At 47.9% G+C, this 20,660-nt stretch overlaps 1 protein-coding gene across 2 annotated transcripts in view; it reads left to right on the forward strand.

Annotated features, from left to right (window-relative positions):
- Window positions 1-1,359: 1,359 nt before the first annotated feature.
- Window positions 1,360-20,660, forward strand: part of LOC144782601 (uncharacterized) — a 97,456-nt gene continuing 78,155 nt past the window's right edge. The window contains exon 1 of one of the 2 annotated variants that reach the window (XM_078661968.1): window positions 1,360-1,512. In XM_078661968.1, the coding sequence (XP_078518094.1) occupies window positions 1,419-1,512 (94 nt within the window). In that variant the 5' untranslated portion in view covers window positions 1,360-1,418. Of the gene's footprint in view, window positions 1,545-20,660 lie in introns of both variants that reach the window. The other variant, XM_078661969.1, reaches the window with a different exon arrangement.

Consider the following 20,660-nt stretch of genomic DNA (forward strand, 5'->3'; position numbering starts at 1 on the left):
TTTTAGGAGGGAGACACCTACACTAAAGCCATTTTGGGCTTAAAAATTCAGGGGTGTCCCGCATGAATCTGGTCTGTTGGCATGTCTGTTACTTTCCAGGGAAACAAAGAATGATTGGCTTAAAAAAATAAGAAATGACTTGAGACTGTATTCCCATAAAATATGTGGGGGTTTACCATCTGTGTAAGAGAAAATCGCAACCATTAACTGGCTCCAAAGGCCTGAACATGACACCAAATAGGAGTTTATACAAAATCATACATTTGCATTTGTAACATGATTTTTCTGCCATAACTACTTTACTTATTAGTCAGGGATCATTAACACAGCTCTAAAAACATTTAAAAGTGCTTTCTATTTATATTTTCTGTTTGAAATGCAAGCAAATAAGGGCTAAAAATATCGGCTTTACGTGATTTCGCTTATTGTTGTACTGGCCGGGACATTAAAGTACTGGTAGTGCCGGTAGAAAATTGGCTAAGGGCAACCCTTGTGGGGTCAAAGAGGAAGTTGGCGGTTGAGAAGGTTTGCAATTTTGATACTACACTTGACCATCCGCATCTAGAAGCAACATTTTAAACACGCTGCATTGTTTGGGAGCCCGCTGCTCCTAGAGTTGCCACCTGACTGTTTTTTCACAGGTGCTAGAAGAATTTTAATATTCCAGTTGATAGAAAAATAAGCAAAACCACCTAAAGGCTGTATTTTAAGTCTTTGTCTAGGAATACTTCAGACAGCAAATGTAGGACTTTTAAATATTTTCAAGAACTGCATTAATGATCCATGACTAATGATTAAGCAAAGACAGAAAAGTGATGTTACAAATAAATACACAAAGTCCTATTTAGTATTACCTCCCGGCCTTTGCAGCCTCATAAAACAACAACAAAACAGTATTTTTCTCTTGGAAAGATGGTGTCCCTAGCAGATCCCTGTCATTGAAGTATTTTTTCCGATAGTTAATCTTTAGAAGTATTGAAAAAGGGAATCGTCAAGCACTTCAGTAATTTAAAAATACAATAAAAACATGAAATATATTTATTGCTAGGAAATAATTCATAAACCATTTTAAAAGACTAAAAAATTTTTTTTGTACAATCTGTGTGTTTCGACCTTTTCCCATCCCTGCAGTGGGTACCATCAAAGTAAGCCATTCTGCCCCTGATTTAAGCTGGGGGCCCAGAAAAGAGCAGAATTTGAAGGCAGATCGCACGTGTATCATGGCGGCCCTCGTCGACACCTTCACTTAATAAGTCAGCGCTCTAGTGCTTCACTCCAATGTAGTGGATTGGTTCAATCCATAGTCCCTCTTCTGTGTCTACAGAGCGCATGCGCACTCCAGCAGTACCGGCTACCGCACGTGCCAGCGCTGCGCGTTCTGCGCATGCGCAGTGCGGATCACGGTGCCATCTGCCCCCATGGATGCCCCCAGTGCCCTCGCCGCCCTGCGCACCCTGCTCCGGGGGGTGTCGGGCCGGGCCCTGCCGGGGGTGCTGCACAGCATCAGAGAGGGTGAGGGGCGTCGGGGAGCTGTCCTGGGACAGGTAGAGGGGTGTGAGTGCGTGTGTGTGTGTGTCCATGCATGAAACATGCGACTGGGCACAGAGAGCACGTGCCATGACACATCACAGATCAGCAGTCTTGATACTTTATGTTATACTGGCACTTACAGCGCTTACCTCTAATGAAACAAGGGGAACTACAACTCCCAGGATGCACTGCTCTGCTGGGGAGCCGATGGGAAGAGATCTAGCAGACAAAGGCACCTTGCTATGATTTGGGAGGAGGAATGTCAGATTCTCATTTTGAGGTGATATGTAGGATGGATTAAGGGAGTGCACCAGTGCTTTAAGTGGGGCGGGGTCTGCCAGTGCTCAGTAACTGGAATTGATTTGAGAAGGGCCTCTATATTTATGACTTTAACTCTAAAGGCAAAATCACCAATCAGTGTCACCACTGGGAGTGCAGAAACCCTTAAGGTAGTCCCAGTTAGGAAAGTTTACATTTCACCTATTTTACTTCGCATTTACTCTCTACGAGTATTTGCTTTTTACAGACTGTGTTTTGGTAAGGATGGAAGGTATGCATCTTGTATGGTGTGTATCCACCTGTTGCTGCCTTGTCTCTGTGTGTCTCACAGTGGGGCTGGGTGTCAGGGCACGAGTACCAGCTGTGGAGTTTCTAACAGTGCCAGTGGAGTTTCTAACAGTGCCTTCCAGAAGATAATTTCTTATTCAGACTACATGTTTATCCAGCCTTTGGCCTCTTTGCAGAACACAAATACCAGTGGTCGTGTGTTACATGAGTAATTATAATTCGATATGAAAGTGTTTGAAGGAGGTGTACTTAGTTGTTCAAATATTCATAGCATCAAAGGAAAAGAAAAATACACAGTTTACAGTTGGGCATCACACCATATATACTTCGCTTTACGACACTCGGCTCCACTCTACGCCACAATACATCACTCCAGGACTCTTTACTCCACTTGTGCCACTGTACGTCCCACCAGTCTACTACACTCCTCTCCACGCTACGCTACTCCTCTCTCGGCCAGGCTACGCCACTCTGCTCCACTCTACAGAACTCTTTTCCATGCCACCCTATTCCACTCTATGCCACTTGATAACACTCTACTCTTTTCATTATTAGATTTTAAAGGAGCATGGGCGTCAGGTAAGTTGTGTTTATAGCAGTGAGCTCTAGAGAATTGTTTAGCAATTGTTGAATTGTTTTTGCTCTGTAAATCATGGCCAAGCTCAGAATAGGCACCATTTAGAGGACTCTTTTTCTTATGCTTCACTCTCTCCTTCTCCCAAGAAACAGACTAGAGGGTGCCATGAGGACGATTTTGTGGACAAAATACTTATGATCATTTTTGAGACCCTGTCAGGCTGTCCTCTATGGATGGTACTGCTCCTCATACTACATTTTCATAAATAAATAAGGTTTCTCCTTCTGATTCCACTGAGGGTAAAGAGGTAGAAATGTCCACTTCTGACCAAAGAAGAAATTACGTTGATAAAGAGACTTAGTCCAAGATATTTACAAAGCACCATAGTAACTAGGGGTTTCCATGGGATGATGTTGCAGGTACTTCTTCATGGCAAGTACTTAGACAATTTCAGTGTGCTTTTTCCATGCACCAACCTCTGCATCATGATATACACTATGTCATGGGTACTCACAAACATTTTCGCAAGGGCCACAAAGTTTGGTCTCTGATGTGATAGAGGGCTGCATCCATGCTAGCCCGGTGGCGGTCTGGGGGCACCTTTGGTGCAAGTTGACTTTGAAAATGAATGTGTTTAACAAGTTAAGTGGTGCAGGACAACCTAGTTGGTTCCTTTCTTTAACTTCAATTAACCTTTAATTAAAGGCTTGACTGTATATTGAACAGCTTTTTAATGATAGTGCTGAGCCGAGTAAATAGCAGCCCAGTGCTGCTGTTGATCAAGGGGCCACGTGTAAAGGTCAGGAGGGCCGCACGCGCCCCCGGGCTGTACTTTGAGTATCACTGCCCTATGTAATCTTAAGGTAAAGTAAGTACCGGGTTGAGATTAATTCACCTAAGTTTGTTTCCAGGTTACATTGTTTAGAGGGTATGGAATAAATGATTCCGGGACTAGTGTCAGTGGATTCTTAAGTTGCAAGCTTGCTTGATCGTGTCTCTATGGCGGAAAAGGTTCTCTTTAAGGAACTTTCAAACGTGAAGCTTACTTGGCATGGAAAAAGTTATTTGCTGGATTTCATTTAGCCTTGAAAGTGGGCATGTATGGAGCTTATTTTTCTCATTCGCTCATCCCTGACTTTAGAGAGCTCTTTAAAGCCACCCGCAAGGGCTTGGAGTGTACTACCTTGCTGGAAATCTAAAACGTAGGAGGAATTTTTATCTGACGTATCCTTTGATGAAGTGCGTGTGTCACCATTGGTGAAGGAGCAGACATTGCAGCCCTGCAGAACTTGTTTAGCAAAGAAAGGCGTACTGATTCAGTTCATAAAAACTCAGTACTTCTTTCATCTAAAGAAGAACTCTTTGGTCCAGAGTTGGAAAAACAGCTGTGTTGGTTGTTTCAAAGAGAAGATACGTTTTTCTTCGTTTCAGCAATAATCTCTGCTAGTATGTGGTCTCCTTCAAAGTCTTTTTTTTTTACATCCCTCTGGAAGAGCTCCTCCTGAACATCAGACTTACAATAGAAGGAAACAGCATGAAAAGTAATTTGCTGGATATTTTGACCAGATTGGGAAAGCTGCTTACCTCAATAAATCTACACATCCCTAACTATGCTGAAGTTGGCCCCAAGTGGCAGGTTGGAGGCTGAATCAAACATTTCATGTTGGCATTAGAACAATCTGTTCTAATGTCTGGGAGCTGAAAGTGGTCAAGGAATGACATCTTGTAGAATAAATCTTCCTTCATATAGGTTTTGGGACCATAATTACCCCTTGCGCGTCACTATCCTATTAAGAAGTTGGTAATTCTTCAGGCAATTCTGTCTCATAACAAAGGAGCTAGTTGTTCCAGTTCCTATAAAAGGAGTACGGCTTGGGGCTTATTCCATTGTGTTTTTAGTTCTCAAAGTGTCAGGAGTTGTCAAACTCCCAATTGACTTGAAAAACAATACAGTTGAGAAGGAGAGCTCCTTTCAAGAGTGAGTCTTTTCTCAAGATAATTTCTTGCATTCAAGAGAAACCCTTATGATTACAATACATTTTATAGAAGCTTATTTTGTCATTCCCATTTCTGTTTGTCTTCAGAAATTCCTACATTTCTGCAAGTGTGGAAATCACTATCAGTTTCAGGTACTGCCTTGGGACTTAAATCTGCTCCAAGAGTTTTCAAGAAAATATGGGCCCTCTGACCCCCAGTCCCTTCACCCCTGTTGCTGTGTCATATCAGAGTCCTTACCTGGACGATTCGATTGGTTACTTCGTGCTCCATCACCTGAGGAAGCTGTGAAGGGCCTTCAAGATCCTAGAAGTGCCTTTCTTCATGACCTGCTCTTAGAATTTCAGGTGATTCAGTTGCAAGAAATAAGTTTCTTAGAGCACACTAGTTGACACATTTGGAGATGTTATTCCTTCCTTTGTAGAGAGCAGAACACCTGAGAGCTATTCTAACTTTGTTACAGGCCCAGCCTCAGACTCGTGGCTGAAGGTTAAGGGACACATGGTCTTGTGTATTTTCGGATCTCATGGGCATGTTTTCATATGCGTCTTTTGCTAATTCGTCTTCTAAATTATTGGAGACTTGCAATCCAAGCCTTGGAGAAACTCACCCCAGTAATCGCCTCTCTTTCAGTTCTCCAGTCATGGTTGAAACCAGAGAATCTACTATAGGTTTTCCACTGCATTCCGATTTTCCTTTCGTAGTAAAAACAGAGGGTAGCATGCCTTGCATGATTTTCAAATGTAAATGATCAAGGAGGGACTTGTTTTAGATTGCACAGTCTTGTAGCAATGCTACAGGGAGTTTGAGTTGAGAGGCATCTTCTGTCCGTAAAAGGAGTTCATATCAAGTGTCCGGAAAAAAACCAAGCAGATGGCCTGACCAGAATATTTCCCTCATCTCAAGATTGATCCCTCTCCCCAGAATTTTTCAGTTTAATTTTCCAGAGATTAGAGAGGTTGTTACTAGATCTGTTCCCAGGTGGAAGCACAATTTCCCAGATTATTCTTTCAAGGGATTTGGTGATCTCTCATTTACATGGCGTTCCTCCAGGTTCTCTTAACCCAGACTTCTGTTACAAATTCTGGAGGAGGCACAGAAGTAATCTAGCTTCTGCCTTTCTGAATTTGCAAATCTTGGTTTCCTCTATTGCAGTTTATGTTTCTATCTTAACTTTGTAGAATTCCTCTTGTTACCTCTCCTCTTCAGATTCCAATATATCTCCTTGTTTAACTTAAACTTCTACCAATTTGGAGATATAAAGGGTTGAGCTATAAAATCGAGGTTGCCCAAATCATCATACTGAAACCATTCAAAGATGTAGGTGTACTCTAGAGATTGAAAAACATTGGTGGTTGTCTAGGTCTCTTTCACTAGTACGTTATTTTGTCTTCTGTCCTTAAATTGTTCTACAGAAATTCAGGGGAAATTGACAGTTTGTGCAATACAGGCTCAATGGGTAGCAATTAGAACTCATCATGGCCTTTTGGAAGGCATTGGGTCAGATGACGTCCCTGCCACCATGCTTCTGAGTGTTTTTTTCCACAATCTATACCTTTTGTTAATCAACTTGGGACTAAACTCTAGGTTTCTTTTTTGTTTTTGTTTTGGTGGCTGTAACCATTGGTCATGACTGGTCGTCTTGGGGCGTTCTTGTGTAGGTGTCATTTCCGCAAGTTTCTGGTATTCCAGGATCCTTCTATTTCCATCAGATGCTGGATCTCATCTACTATCTCTTTGGCATGCTATTTCTGGAACTCTTCTTCCTGATGGTATTCAAGGAAGATATACTCAAGTGGCAGCTGATTCGCAGGCATAGATTCAGGAAGTTCCTATTACTGAGATTTGTAGAGCAGCCAATTGGGCTTGCCTGCATACCTTTGCCCTCTATTAACCAGTCATGAAATAAAATATAAAAATATTGAGAATATATCTCTAGAAAATAATTCTTTTGGACAGGGAGTTTTGAGTTGCAGCCCGACTTATTGCCCGTGGTCGCTTAGTGGACTAATGTGTCCACTGTAGGGGCCTGTGCTCAACCTCCTGCTCACAGGTGCAAATCTTGGCGGGTCCAATCAGCCTTTCATTCTTCTGGGGCTGATAAAATGAGTACCATTGATTTGAGTAACAATTAACATCTCTCATTCAGCGCCAACATACCCTTGGGTAAACATGTGCTTTACAAATACACTGTTATTTTGTTCATACTTATAGTCTGGATTTTCTTTTATGACATTTTTTTTTATTTCAGACCACTAAAAATTGTATTTGTGTATGCTGGTTGTTGTGATGAGGGAAAAGAGGAGCCCACCAACCTGAGATACAGGCTAGACCGGTGTCTAGTCAGGAGAGCAACACAGCTAAAACCACGGGGCAAAGACATGGTGGTTTTGTCCACGGGGCGCTCGGCTGCATCGATATGGCAAATATTAGGGCCATATTTTAAGAAAATACCCATGTCTTTGAGATTAAAAAAAATAGGAGGGCCTCAGAGCATAGAATATTAACTATTGTACCACTAGATGGTAAAAGAAACCCTGACATTGCAACCTGGCCCATGTAGGACTCTAGGGGCCCCATCTCTCTGAGTCCATTGGTAATGAATGATTGAATAAATGAATAGCTAAATATATAGTAGGGATTGACCTGGCAATCTAAATCACTAAAATACTTTGCATATAGCGCAATTGAGGGAAGACAAAATTGAATTAAATGCTGACAGGGTCCTCCAGTGATTAGACCCCACCCCCTCTTTTTAGGTCGAGCCTAGCTCAGTGCAGATGCGCTGCTCTATGGGAGGCTTCTTGTGAGCACTCTAAACTTCTCTGTGTGGGTCTGACTCCTCCCACACATTGGATTGGCCTTTGCATGTGTCTTTCAATAATGAAATCACGCAAATGGCCAAAGGCGGGTGCGTGTCCCACCTCCTTTCCAATGTGTCACTTGCGTTTTGCTCTCGGGAGCGAGCAGCGGCGTGCAAGGTGGCAGCTGCATTCCTGGTGGGTCAGGTTACATGCAACGTGCTGTTGTTTTGCTTGTTGTGCTTCTTTCCTGCCACGAAGCACCGCCTATTTACCGGTATTGTTGCACTTTGCGGCTTATGTGTTTATTTTTGGGGACAATTTATTTTCCTTTTTTCCGCTTGTGTTTTAACAAGCTTCATTTTTAGGGCTCGCCTGCTGATGCGCTTCAGCGCATAGCTGGCGAAGCTCTATAGGGGCTTATCCAGTGTTTATCCACTGGCGATTCCACTGGCGATTCCTTCAAGTGCATGTGCTTTTTAGGTCATTGCGCTTGCGCAAGCCCTAAAAAGCGCGTGCACAATGCCACCAGCCGCCTGCCTGCCTGCCTCGCATTACCACATCAAAGGCAGCCCTCCGAGCGCATTTCTCACCCCCTAATTATTCACGGCCGGCCGGCAGGCACATCAAAGGCTGCTGCTGCCGTGACTCGCATTTCTCCTCCCTCCTCCCCTATCACTGCCCAGGCCGGCCGTACTTTCTCTTTACAAGGGCCCCCATTCCTGAATCACTTGAAATCTCTCCACATTATTTGCATTTTGTTAATTAAAAAAATTAACTTCAACACAGCGTTGCACATTTTTCTCGACTTCGGAAGGATGAGTCCCAATCTCATTTGTACAAAGTGTTGTAATGGGATTATTGGAGAGTTAGAGAAACGTGCTCACAAGTTACATTTTTATGCATATCATCTGAGTAAATAAACAATAGCATGGTGCCGTTTGCGTCCTTGACTTGATCTGGTTTTTATTTTTATTTTGCTATTATTCTCACAAAGGCTAAGAAGGTCTGCCTACTTTAGTATTAAGTGCTATACGTCGCATAAGCACCCACGCAACGCCACTCACCCACGCAACGCCACTCACACACGCAACGCCACTCACCCACGCAACGCCACTCACCCACTCACCCACGCAACACCACTCACACACGCAACGCCACTCACACACGCAACGCCACTCACACACGCAACGCCACTCACACATGCAACGCCACTCACACATGCAACGCCACTCAACCACGCAACGCCACTCACACACGCAACGCCACTCACCCACGCAACGCCACTCAGCCACGCAACGCCACTCAGCCACGCAACGCCACTCAGCCACGCAACGCCACTCAGCCACGCAACGCCACTCACACACGCAACGCCACTCACACACGCAACACACACACGCAACGCCACACACACACGCAACGCCACACACACACGCAACGCCACTCACACACGCAACGCCACTCACACATGCAACGCCACTCACACATGCAACGCCACTCACACATGCAACGCCACTCACACATGCAACGCCACTCACACATGCAACGCCACTCACACACGCAACGCCACTCACACACGCAACGCCACTCACACACGCAACGCCACTCACACACGCAACGCCACTCACACACGCAACGCCACTCACACACGCAACGCCACTCACACACGCAACGCCACTCACACACGCAACGCCACTCAACAACGCAACGCCACTCAGCCACGCAACGCCACTCAGCCACGCAACGCCACTCACACACGCAACGCCACTCACACACGCAACGCCACTCACACACGCAACGCCACTCACACACGCAACGCCACACACACACGCAACGCCACACACACACGCAACGCCACACACACACGCAACGCCACACACACACGCAACGCCACACACACACGCAACGCCACTCACACATGCAACGCCACTCACACATGCAACGCCACTCACACATGCAACGCCACTCACACATGCAACGCCACTCACACATGCAACGCCACTCACACATGCAACGCCACTCACACATGCAACGCCACTCAACCACGCAACGCCACTCACACACGCAACGCCACTCACACACGCAACGCCACTCACACACGCAACGCCACTCACACACGCAACGCCACTCACACACGCAACGCCACTCAACAACGCAACGCCACTCAGCCACGCAACGCCACTCAGCCACGCAACGCCACTCACACACGCAACGCCACTCACACACGCAACGCCACTCACACACGCAACGCCACTCACACACGCAACGCCACTCACACACGCAACGCCACACACACACGCAACGCCACACACACACGCAACGCCACACACACACGCAACGCCACACACACACGCAACGCCACACACACACGCAACGCCACACACACACGCAACGCCACACACACACGCAACGCCACTCACACACGCAACGCCACTCACACACGCAACGCCACTCACACATGCAACGCCACTCACACATGCAACGCCACTCACACATGCAACGCCACTCACACATGCAACGCCACTCACACATGCAACGCCACTCAACCACGCAACGCCACTCACACACGCAACGCCACTCAACCACGCAACGCCACTCACCCACGCAACGCCACTCACCCACGCAACGCCACTCAGCCACGCAACGCCACTCAGCCACGCAACGCCACTCAGCCACGCAACGCCACTCAGCCACGCAACGCCACTCAGCCACGCAACGCCACTCACACACGCAACGCCACTCACACACGCAACGCCACTCACACACGCAACGCCACTCACACACGCAACGCCACACACACACGCAACGCCACTCACACACGCAACGCCACTCACACACGCAACGCCACTCACACACGCAACGCCACTCACACACGCAACGCCACTCACACACGCAACGCCACTCACACACGCAACGCCACACACACACGCAACGCCACACACACACGCAACGCCACACACACACGCAACGCCACACACACACGCAACGCCACTCACCCACGCAACGCCACTCACCCACGCAACGCCACTCAGCCACGCAACGCCGCTCAGCCACGCAACGCCGCTCAGCCACGCAACGCCGCTCAGCCACGCAACGCCGCTCATCCACGCAACGCCGCTCATCCACGCAACGCCGCTCACCCACGCAACGCCGCTCACCCACGCAACGCCACTCACCCACGCAACGCCACTCACCCACGCAACGCCACTCACCCACGCAACGCCACTCATCCACGCAACGCCACTCATCCATATGCAAAACGAAAAATGTCAAACTCTTCTATTGCGAGACCTATTGCATTTTCAATGCTTGTTTTTTTTTTGGTTCTTCGTGCTTTTGTGGCATTTGAATTGCAGCATGTTTTCCCTTATGTTTTTGTGGCAGCTAAAAGACATTATGCTTATCCTTTATGTTTGAATATTTATTTACGTCGGCAAAGGGCAAGCTAGCGAGTTTGCACGTTTAAAAGCTTTTACCCCACATTCTCCCTCCCGACAATGCTTGCTCCATCCATAAATCATTCCCTCCCCATCACTGCTTTAAACCCCCTTTGGCCTTTGATGTCTTGCGATTCATTGTCATCAGTGTTTCGAGCTTACCAGCCCCCAGGATCTGTTCCAAGTCTCTGTGCAGACATGTTCAGAGTCGGAGCGGTTTAATGTTTCTCAGCCTAAAAAGATATGGTGCTTCTCCTTTATATTGAAATATTTGTTTACGTTGGAAAAAAGCAATATCGCCTGTGTGCGTGTTTAAAAGCTTTTCCACCACCTCCTCCCTCCTGTCTATGCTTGCTCTGTCCACAAATTACCCCATCCCTCATCACTGCTTTAAATCCTCACTGGCCTTTGAGGTCGCACGATTCATTGTCATAAGTATTTAGAACTGCCCGGCCCCTGGGAATCTGCCCCACTTCAATCTCTGTACAGACACGTTCACCGAGTCGGAGCTGTTTGATGTTTTTAAGCCTCTCTCGGCCTTCATCTCGAGACCCAGCTGTGGGCACCTGAAAAGGCTTTTTGTGGAAGATCCTAACAGTGGAGATTTCCAAGAGAGTGGGTAGCGATAGAAAGGCATCCCAGATGTGTGTTCACAGGGCTGGCACAACTGTTTCATAACAACGTGCCCCTCCTTCAGCAGATGGTGCCCTCTCGTGGAGCAGTGAATCCCAGTGGCATAGACCACACACAACTTGTAACTGCATCAGATTCCTGGGGCATCCCCATGCACATTAATTACTGCGGAAGGACCGTCACCCATGCGCTCATAACCAGCAGACTGGACTCCGGAAACGCCCTGTACGCCGAAATCAACAGTACCCTTCTACACAAACTCCAAACCATCCAGAACGCTGCAGCCAGGCTCCTCCTCAGGACACCACGTCACAAACACATGAACCCAACACCTACGAGACCTCCACTGGCTCCCCGTCGAGAAGAGGGTCATCTTCAAACTCCTCACTCACGCCAACAAATCCCTCAACAACATCAGACCTAAATACCTCAATGAGAGAGTATCCTTCCACGTACCCAAGAGGAACCTCCGCTGACCTGGCACTGGCAGAGGTCACCCGCATTCGCAGAAACAGAACAGGCGGAGAGCCTTCTCCTACATCGCAGCCAAGACCTGGGACAAGCTACAAGTGAACATAAGAGGCTCCCCAACCCTGCACTCGTTCAGGAAGGACCTCAAGACCTGGCTCTTCGATTGATCCGGAGCTGCTCCCCCAGCCCTCACCCCCCCCCTAGTGCCTTGAGAAACTCACGGGTGAGTAGGGTGCTCTATAAACCCCTGCTTGATTGATTATACTGAGTGAGCGATGTCAGGTCCCGGACAGACCCTGAATGCCTCTCCACTGCTATTCCAAAGGTGCCAGGTGGTGCCAAGGCGCTATCCTCCATTTCTGGTGTACGCTGCTTACCCAACAACGTGTTGCATCAATACGGCTGCTTTTATTATTCAGGATGTTCATTCACAGGAATGTGGCCCGCATGTCCCTCTGGATAGGGTGAACCCCCATTTGGTCTCTGATTGGTTACATTCTATGTTGGGTAGGGGCAGAGGCTTGGTACGTCTGCATCTCGTTTCCAAGCTTGGGGCTCTCGCTTAGGGGCTCTAAATGACACCTTCAACTTGTCGTCATTTACTGTATCCTAGTCTGAAAAATGACACTCCTACTAAGTTCTTGCTTTGGTAGATATTTTCATTTGAAACCATTCATTGTTTTAACAAAATGAAGACTGTGGTAATATTTATTCAATGCTTTTATTTCGGTGTGTCTTTTGCTCATAGCTGGTTCCTAAGAACTCTGCTCACCAGCAACCTTTCCTGGAGAGTGAAATCAGCACTTGTAGACGCTTCTTGGCAGGCACCATAAGTATGCACCACTGCCCATTTGATTGATGACGTTGTTCATGTTCCTAGAGAGGGTTGTGTTTACTTGTCGGCAAGAAACAACTGCTGGAAGCAGCGACGGGTCACATTATTTTTTTGAGTCACACTTGGGTCACTGTAGAACACAGCCAAACCCGGACTGATCAGATAAGAAGCACACGTTTATTAGGTCTCGGCCTGCGTCGCGCTGCGTAAGCAGTGGGCAGAGTCCGAGATTTCATGTTTTGGCTACAGTGGGGCTTGAACCCTCCCCTCTTCTCCATTGGCTGGCTTCCTAAACGGAGGCCAGCCATTGGAGGAGAGGGGCGTCACTCTGTTCAAGCCCCGTCTTTTTGCGATACGGGGGCGTGTTTTTTGCAGTTTTTAAGCCGTGACGTCATCCGTCACTCAACAGCTACAAACACGCCCCTGAATCGCAAAATGACCGTGTGTTTCTCCGAGGCAGAAAGATGGTGGTGCTTCAGCCCCTTCCCGTGCCCGCCCCCGTCATCAGAGGCTTGTAATCTCTGCTCCGGGCCCCTTTTCCCCTGTCCACTCTCGCGCTTGGCTTGGCCGGTGTCGCAACTTCACCCAGCAGTGTGCACCAGTTACAGAGCAGATCTAATCCCACGTAAGGCTGCCTTTCGCAGGAGGAGCTCGCCTGCGTTAGTAAACCTCTTGTTGCTCCTGTCTTTGACGGTTTTCTGTAGAACCTTTAACTGAGCTACAAATCACAGCGAATAGAGTTTATACTGCATGTTGAGTATCTTTGTTAGTATTTTAGCCGGAAAGTAAAGTCGTTTTAATACTGTCCTTGGCTTCCCTCGTACCTATCGTTGGGCTTGTTTTGGTAGAACTAGCGCATGTTTGGGCATCTTTCCAAAGTGAATCGTGCTTGTCTTGGATTTCAGACCTGGCTACTCTGCCCGCCTTCCGTCAGTGTGCGGGCTCCAGCGACGGGAATACAGAGATGCTGAGTGACTGACTATTCTGTGTAGAAACCTGCGGCCCGGGGCCCAGCCTACCCGTCCGTACGAGTGAGCCAGCGCCCAGGCCTGAGGCCAGCCTGAAGACACCGGCGTCTCCCTTGAATGGGACTAGTGCTGGTGAGTAAGTACTCCTCGCAAGGCAGGTCACGGCTGACTGGTATCCGGCTTAGCCACCCAGCTGCCTCTGTGGCGCGATCCGACACCCGCGAGCCACACGGCCTGGTGTTGTATTGTACTCGGAAGCGCCCGGCTGTGTCCGCGAGCTCCGGGTCTCGTGCCCTGGAATGTTGAGGAGGGCTCGCCGTAGCCCGACTGTTGAGGCTCGGTCGTTATCCCACTGACGAGGCTGCTCCTGGTGGCTAACGGAGGAGGACCCGTGTAATAAATATATTTACTTTCTTATCTACACTCTTTGTACTAGGTTTTGGATTGACTTCTCATGTTCCCCTCAATTATCTCCGAGCTCACCGCTTTCCAATGGCTAAGGCACCCACTCAGATTTAACCCGTGCCGCCGCTCGAGATGCTTCAGTGTTGGGTGGGTGTAGATGTAGGCCTCGGAGGTCCCTGCATTGTCGTCTTCTGTAAGACTTATACTTTTACCTATCGCCCACCTCAATCGGTAGTGACTAGAACTTACGTCTTCCTGAGGAGGCCGCTAAGCGTCATTCCAGGCTGCTCTACACTTGTCTGTAGATTTACTGTCTCGGTGGAGTAGTGTGGCCAAATTCTACGCTTCTTGTAATAGCCTGTTCAAATGTATTGTAATTGTTGTCTTTTTAGGAAACAGTATGTATGTTAGAGATTTTGCCATACTACAACAGAGGGTAAATGGCTAAGAACTTACTCAACAGCTGCAGGTGAAAGGGCTGTGGCACAATAAGTACAGTAATTGAGAAAGCTATAGCTGTATATATTTTTGGTTGGCATCAGTATAATTGTAGGGCTTATAAGAGATATACATTTGTAGGTGTCAGTTATTGAACATACGGAGAGTAGTAGTACAGTAGTATTCACTTGTAATAAGCAGTATGTTGTCAGTGTGTAGTTAGTGCACGAATGAGAGAGGAAATTCGTATGCAGTTCTCAGAATTTGATCTAACGTTTCTAGTAGTGGTATAACTGACAAGTTGTGTGCATTTGAGACAATAGTGAGTTTTTTGTCATGAACACATTTTGAGCGATACTAGGGCTGGTTCAGTAGAAGATCCCTTAGATTAGCTTACAATAACAAATAGGTTATTGATTGGTTGGATGGGCATTTCTGACACTAAGTGCATACCCTGAGAAAGTGTTTAATGGGAATTTTATTAAAATGATACATTTTGAGAAGCAATTTAGATTTATTTTGCAGGTTTTCGTTTTACTGGATAGTTAGTTTTTTAGGTCTCGGACTAGCATCGCACTGCGCAGCAGTGGGCGGAGTCCGAGATTTTATGTTTTGGCAGTATGGGGGCTTGAACCCGCACCTCTTCTGTGTGGCTCTGTCTGTGTGTGGCTCTGTCTGTGTGTGTGTGTGTGTGCGGCTCTGTGTGTGTGTGTGACTCTGTGTGTGTGTGTGTGTGACTCTGTCTGTCTGTGTATGTGGCTCTGTCTGTGTGTGTGTGGCTCTGTCTGTGTGTGGCTCTGTCTGTCTATGTGTGTGTGTGTGGCTCTGTCTGTGTGTGGGTGGCTTTGTGTGTGGCTCTGTGTGTGGGTGCAAATGCAATAGGTCTCGCATTTGCGAGCGATTAAGCTATTGGCATTGTAAATGACAATGCCATTTATTTATATGTTTTAAAAACATAAATAAAAATAATGTCATGAGCAATGCGAATAGCTCTAACTTTAACAATGCCGAGACCATTGCATTGTAAATGCTTGTTTATTTTCTAAAGGGAGTGCAGCTGTAGGATGACTCAGTGGGTAAATGCACCTGTTGCCTAAATCGGCACGCAGCCTACAAGACGTTGCTTTAAATATGGCAGAACCAGCAGTATTTTCACCTTTCTAGTTCAATACAATAAGGTCCGGGCTCACTTTTTACAGCAAGCATTGACAAAGCCAATAGGTCTTGCCTATGCGTGAACTAGTGTCTTTGTCAGTGCCTATTTGTATTTCAAAGATGCTGCCCAGTGTGCTTCTCGATGCTGTACAGTCCTGCCAAAAGCAATTGCCAAAGGCGAGACCTATCGGCTTTGCCAATGCTTGTTATAAATCACGTCCGCTGTCCCTGATCAGATGCTCTTACTAAGACAGTTTTGCTTCCCAGATGTCTATGCGCATTCCAGGATGTTATGTGTTTATTTCCCTAAACGATATTTAAAACAAAATAGACAGTGTTAACCCCTTTGTTCAAGGAGAGTGGGGGTGGGGCCTTATAATTAAAATGACCGCACTAAAATTCTCATATAAGCAAAGGGTAGTCGCCCTGCAAGACTTAGAAGTCTTAAAGTAGTCTGATGGATATCTGGGTATCGTTCCAGATCCTGGGTGCATAGGTGGAAACGGCCAGCTGTCTTTTTTACTTTTTTTTCTCTTCTTTACACTTCTTTGTCTGCAGTCTGCCGGTGTTTTGACTTCAGGTGTGCGGAGAACCACAACCAATCAATCAATCAATCACAGCATTTATATAGCGCACTACTCACCCGGCGGGTCTCAAGGCGCTGGGGGGGGGGGGTTGGGGGGAGGGGGTCTGCTACTGCTCGAACAGCCAGGTCTTGAGCTGCTTCCTGAAGGCGAGGCGGTCCTGGGTCAGGCGGAGGTGGGTCGGAAGGGAGTTCCACGTCTTGGCGGCCAGGTGGGAGAAGGACTTTCCTCCTGTGGTGGCTCTTCGGATGCGGGGGACGGCGGCGAGGGCATGGTTGGTCGATCGAAGCTGGCGTTTGGGAACGTAGAAGTTGAGGCGGCTGTTGAGGTATTCTGGGCCTTGGTTGTGTAGGGCTTTGTGTGCGTGGGTGAGGAGCCGGAAGGTGATTCTCTTGTTGACCGGGAGCCAGTGCAGGTCTCTCAGGTGCCCGGAGATGTGGCTGCGGCGGGGGATGTCCAGGATGAGTCGTGCTGAGGTGTTCTGGATCCGCTGGAGTCTCTTCTGGAGTTTGGCGGTGGTTCCGGCGTAGAGGGAGTTGCCGTAGTCCAGACGGCTGGTGACGAGGGCCTGGGTGACCGTCTTCCTGGTCTCGGTGGGGATCCATCGGAAGATCTTACGTAGCATGCGCAGGATGTTGAAGCACGACAAGGTGACGGCGTTGACTTGTCTGGTCATGGAGAGGGAGGAGTCCAGGATGAAGCCCAGGTTGCGTGCGTGGTCTGTGGGTTTGGGTGCGCTGCCCAGGGCGGGAGGCCACCAGGAGTCGTCCCAGGCGGAGGGTGAAGATCCCAGGATGAGGACTTCCGTCTTGTCCGAGTTCAGTTTCAGGCGGCTGTTCATCATCCACTTGGCAACGGCTGTCATCCCTTCGTGTAGGTTGGCTCTGGCGGTGGCGGGGTCGTTGGTGAGGGAGAGGATCAGCTGGGTGTCGTCGGCGTAGGAGATGATGTTGAGGTTGTGCTGGCGTGCGATGGTTGCGAGGGGGCTCATGTAGACTCCAACAGATGGTGAGCTTGTCTGCAAGATAAGCAGGGGTGATGGTTGTGATGGCTTTGTAAATGTCGGCCGGAGGTTTTGAAGATGGTGAAGATAGTCAAGGAAAGGCGGTGTAGTTCCATCTGTATGGGGGTGATATGGTTATTTTTCTTTGGGCCCTGGAGGAGATGTGTAGTAGGGGTTGTAAAATGGAGTCTTGGAGACCATGGAGCGGGGTGTAACCAGCATCCAGTTGTTTGAACAGCATTTTTTTTTTTTTTATAAATCTTTTATTAACATAAAGGTGGTGCAATCAGTGAGAATGATGCATACATTTGTCACATTTACGTTTGCATAACATCAACCTGGAACCATTGGCGGTAGCAATCTCGTTACAACACAATCTTAATCTGTCTGCCCAATCCTCGCCGATGGAGTTCCGTACATCAATATATATTACCAATAGTGCTTAACTTGTCACGTAGCAGTGTCACGATGCCCAACCTATGAAATTGTCTAGTAACTTTCAAGAAACATATCCCCCCCCATATCCCAACTTAGTTTCATCACTTCTAATTAGGTCGCATACTTCTCCTCAGCCAATCACGCTTCTTTGCCCTTGTGTCTGAACTCAGTGCCATCCTCCCATCACGCCGGTACAATTAGTACTGAAAAGCATAAATCTCTAGTCTCATCTATCACTCCCCCTCCTCCTCAGAATCTAGGTCATCATCCTCCGGCAAGGGCTCACAGATTTCCCCCCTGTAAACATTCCAGTCTGTCCACACCTTGTTCCATTTCCTGGGGGCTGCTCGAAGGACATACACAGCTCTTTCCGTGACCATTAGGATGTCCATGTGTTCAGCCCAACCTTCCACTGTGGGCACGTCCGGAGCCCCCCACTTCTGTGCAATATCACGTTTCGCTACTGTCATGGCAAGTGTGGGAACAGCATTTTTTAAGTATCTTTGGAAGAAAAGGGTTTATTTCTTTTAGAAGAGAGAGCAGGTACCATGCCATCTTTGTTTTTTTGGCTCCGTCCCCGACATCTCAACCGCCATCCTAGACGTATACAAGATCCTGAGGAAAGACCGCCCCAACCGCCCAGGAGGAAGCCTCGCCATCGTCCACAAAAGCTCCTGCCGACTAACAACCACCAACTCGGACGACGCCTTTCCCCTCATAGAACACATCCACTTCCAGATCCAGCCCAACCCCAGAATGATGCTCCGCTGAACACTTGCTTACAGACTGCCCAGACCCGGCTCCCCTTTCACCAATGCCATCGCAGGCCACGAATACTTCACCTCCACCCTCAGCTGCCCTCCTCCCCTACTACGACAGACACAAACACAGCAGCAACCAACCTCCACCAATGGATCACCAACTGCACCAATACTCTCACCCCCTCCAGTACTCCACCAGACAACACAATGTGAAAGCCACCTGGTTAACCACGGACCTCCGAGCATCCAAGTGATCTTGCTGACGACTGAAGAAAAGGTGATGAAACAGCAAAACCCCGGAAGCATGCACCGCCTACAAGGAGTGGTGTGGCTCACTGGTTAGAGGCGGCAGACCCGGGAGCAGACGTCGTCCTGGGACCAGGGTTCAATTCCTGACGCGGCAGGGTCATGGACCAGGGTCAGCAGACTCGACAATTCTCGCCTCGGTGCCTACCCTAACTTGGGGTCCCATTCGGCAACTCTGGGCATTAGCTTGCCTAATCTCCACAACGGCCCCATCAACGCCGGGGATGCCTGGCTCCACATTGGGGATTCCCATTAGGGACCATCCCACAGGGAAAGCCAGGACGGGTTCCCCAGCGGTATACAGCGCCGGGACGCCCCTTTGCTGGGGCAGCTGTGCGCTTTACAAGTATACAACATTTATTTATTTAACATTTTAACAAGGCCTCCACCATAGCACACCACTAACTCATCAAATCAACAAAGAGAATCTTCATCCAAGACAGAATCCTCTCCAACACCCAGAACTCCAAGGAACTCTTCGCCATCATACAAGAATTCACCAGACCCATCATTGAAACTACCAACGTCCCTCCCTCCGAAGACCTCTGCAACAAACTCCGTTCCTTCTTCCACCACAAGGTCAAGACGCTGTACGACAACTTCGACGCCCAAAACCACGGCACCGACCCAACAACCCCCACCAGAAACACCATTCAGCAGACCCTCCTCACCGGGACCCCTGATACCGCAAATACTGTAAAGCATCCTCTCCAGAGCACCTACTGACCCCTGCCCTCTGCACATCTTCCACAGGGCTGCCTCCGCTATCGCACACAAGCTACTACGAACTATCAACTGCCGTCTCCAGACTGCCACTTTCCCCAGCGTCTGGAAACGCACCGAAGTCAAATCCCTACTCAAGAAGCCCTCTGCAGACCCGACTGACCTCAAGAATTTCTGGCCCATCTCTCTTCTCAGGTTATCAAATGTGAAAATGGACACTAGTTACAAATCTAAACCATTGGGTAAAGATACTATGGTACCCTAAAAAAACTCAATGTTTTTACGGTTTTGCGGTGTATATCTATTCTCCGCCCCACATTGTAGTTTGTGGCAGTTATCATTGGGTACCATAGTTTGTGCTTTGTGCCCGCCTCATCCAGAGGCTTCTCTGGTCTAGCTTGCAGTGTCCAGAGATGGTTTTAAGGGTACCCCCACCAAGAAAGGGTAAAAATAGTGAAAAGTGAAATTTAAAAAATATAGAACTCTACCCCGAATGAACTTTAATAAATGGTATGAGTCTATAGTGATAAAACATAAAAGGTACTTGTAAGAGATCAAGTTACTGGATCTCTAAGTATTATAAGAGTTTTGTCGACATGTTTCAGCCCCCCTTGGCTCGAACGTTAGTGTAGTCACTTATTTGGTTCACTGCCTTATTGTAGGCTGTCACTGCCCAATCACCCTCTGTTGCGCTTGTAGTGATTGTCAATTCGTATCATCAGGGGGTTCCAGCTTCCTTGAAGCTCAGAGCCGCGTGGGTTCCAAAATTGCCGCTTGTGCTGACTCTGCCCCTGGACAAGCGCAACAGAGGGTGATTGGGCAGTGACAGCCTACAATAAGGCAGTGAACCAAATAAGTTACTACACTAATTGTGTAAGTACATGCCACCGCTATATGTTTGTATGTATACGTGTAAGTCCTGACGAAAGCCCCATAGACTCGTTCGAGCCAAGGGGGGCTGAAACATGTCGACAAAACTCTTATAATACTTAGAGATCCAGTAACTTGATCTCTTACAAGTACCTTTTATGTT

This window comes from Lissotriton helveticus, chromosome 9, assembly GCF_964261635.1.
Source record: "Lissotriton helveticus chromosome 9, aLisHel1.1, whole genome shotgun sequence".
Taxonomy (NCBI): Eukaryota; Metazoa; Chordata; class Amphibia; order Caudata; family Salamandridae; genus Lissotriton; species Lissotriton helveticus.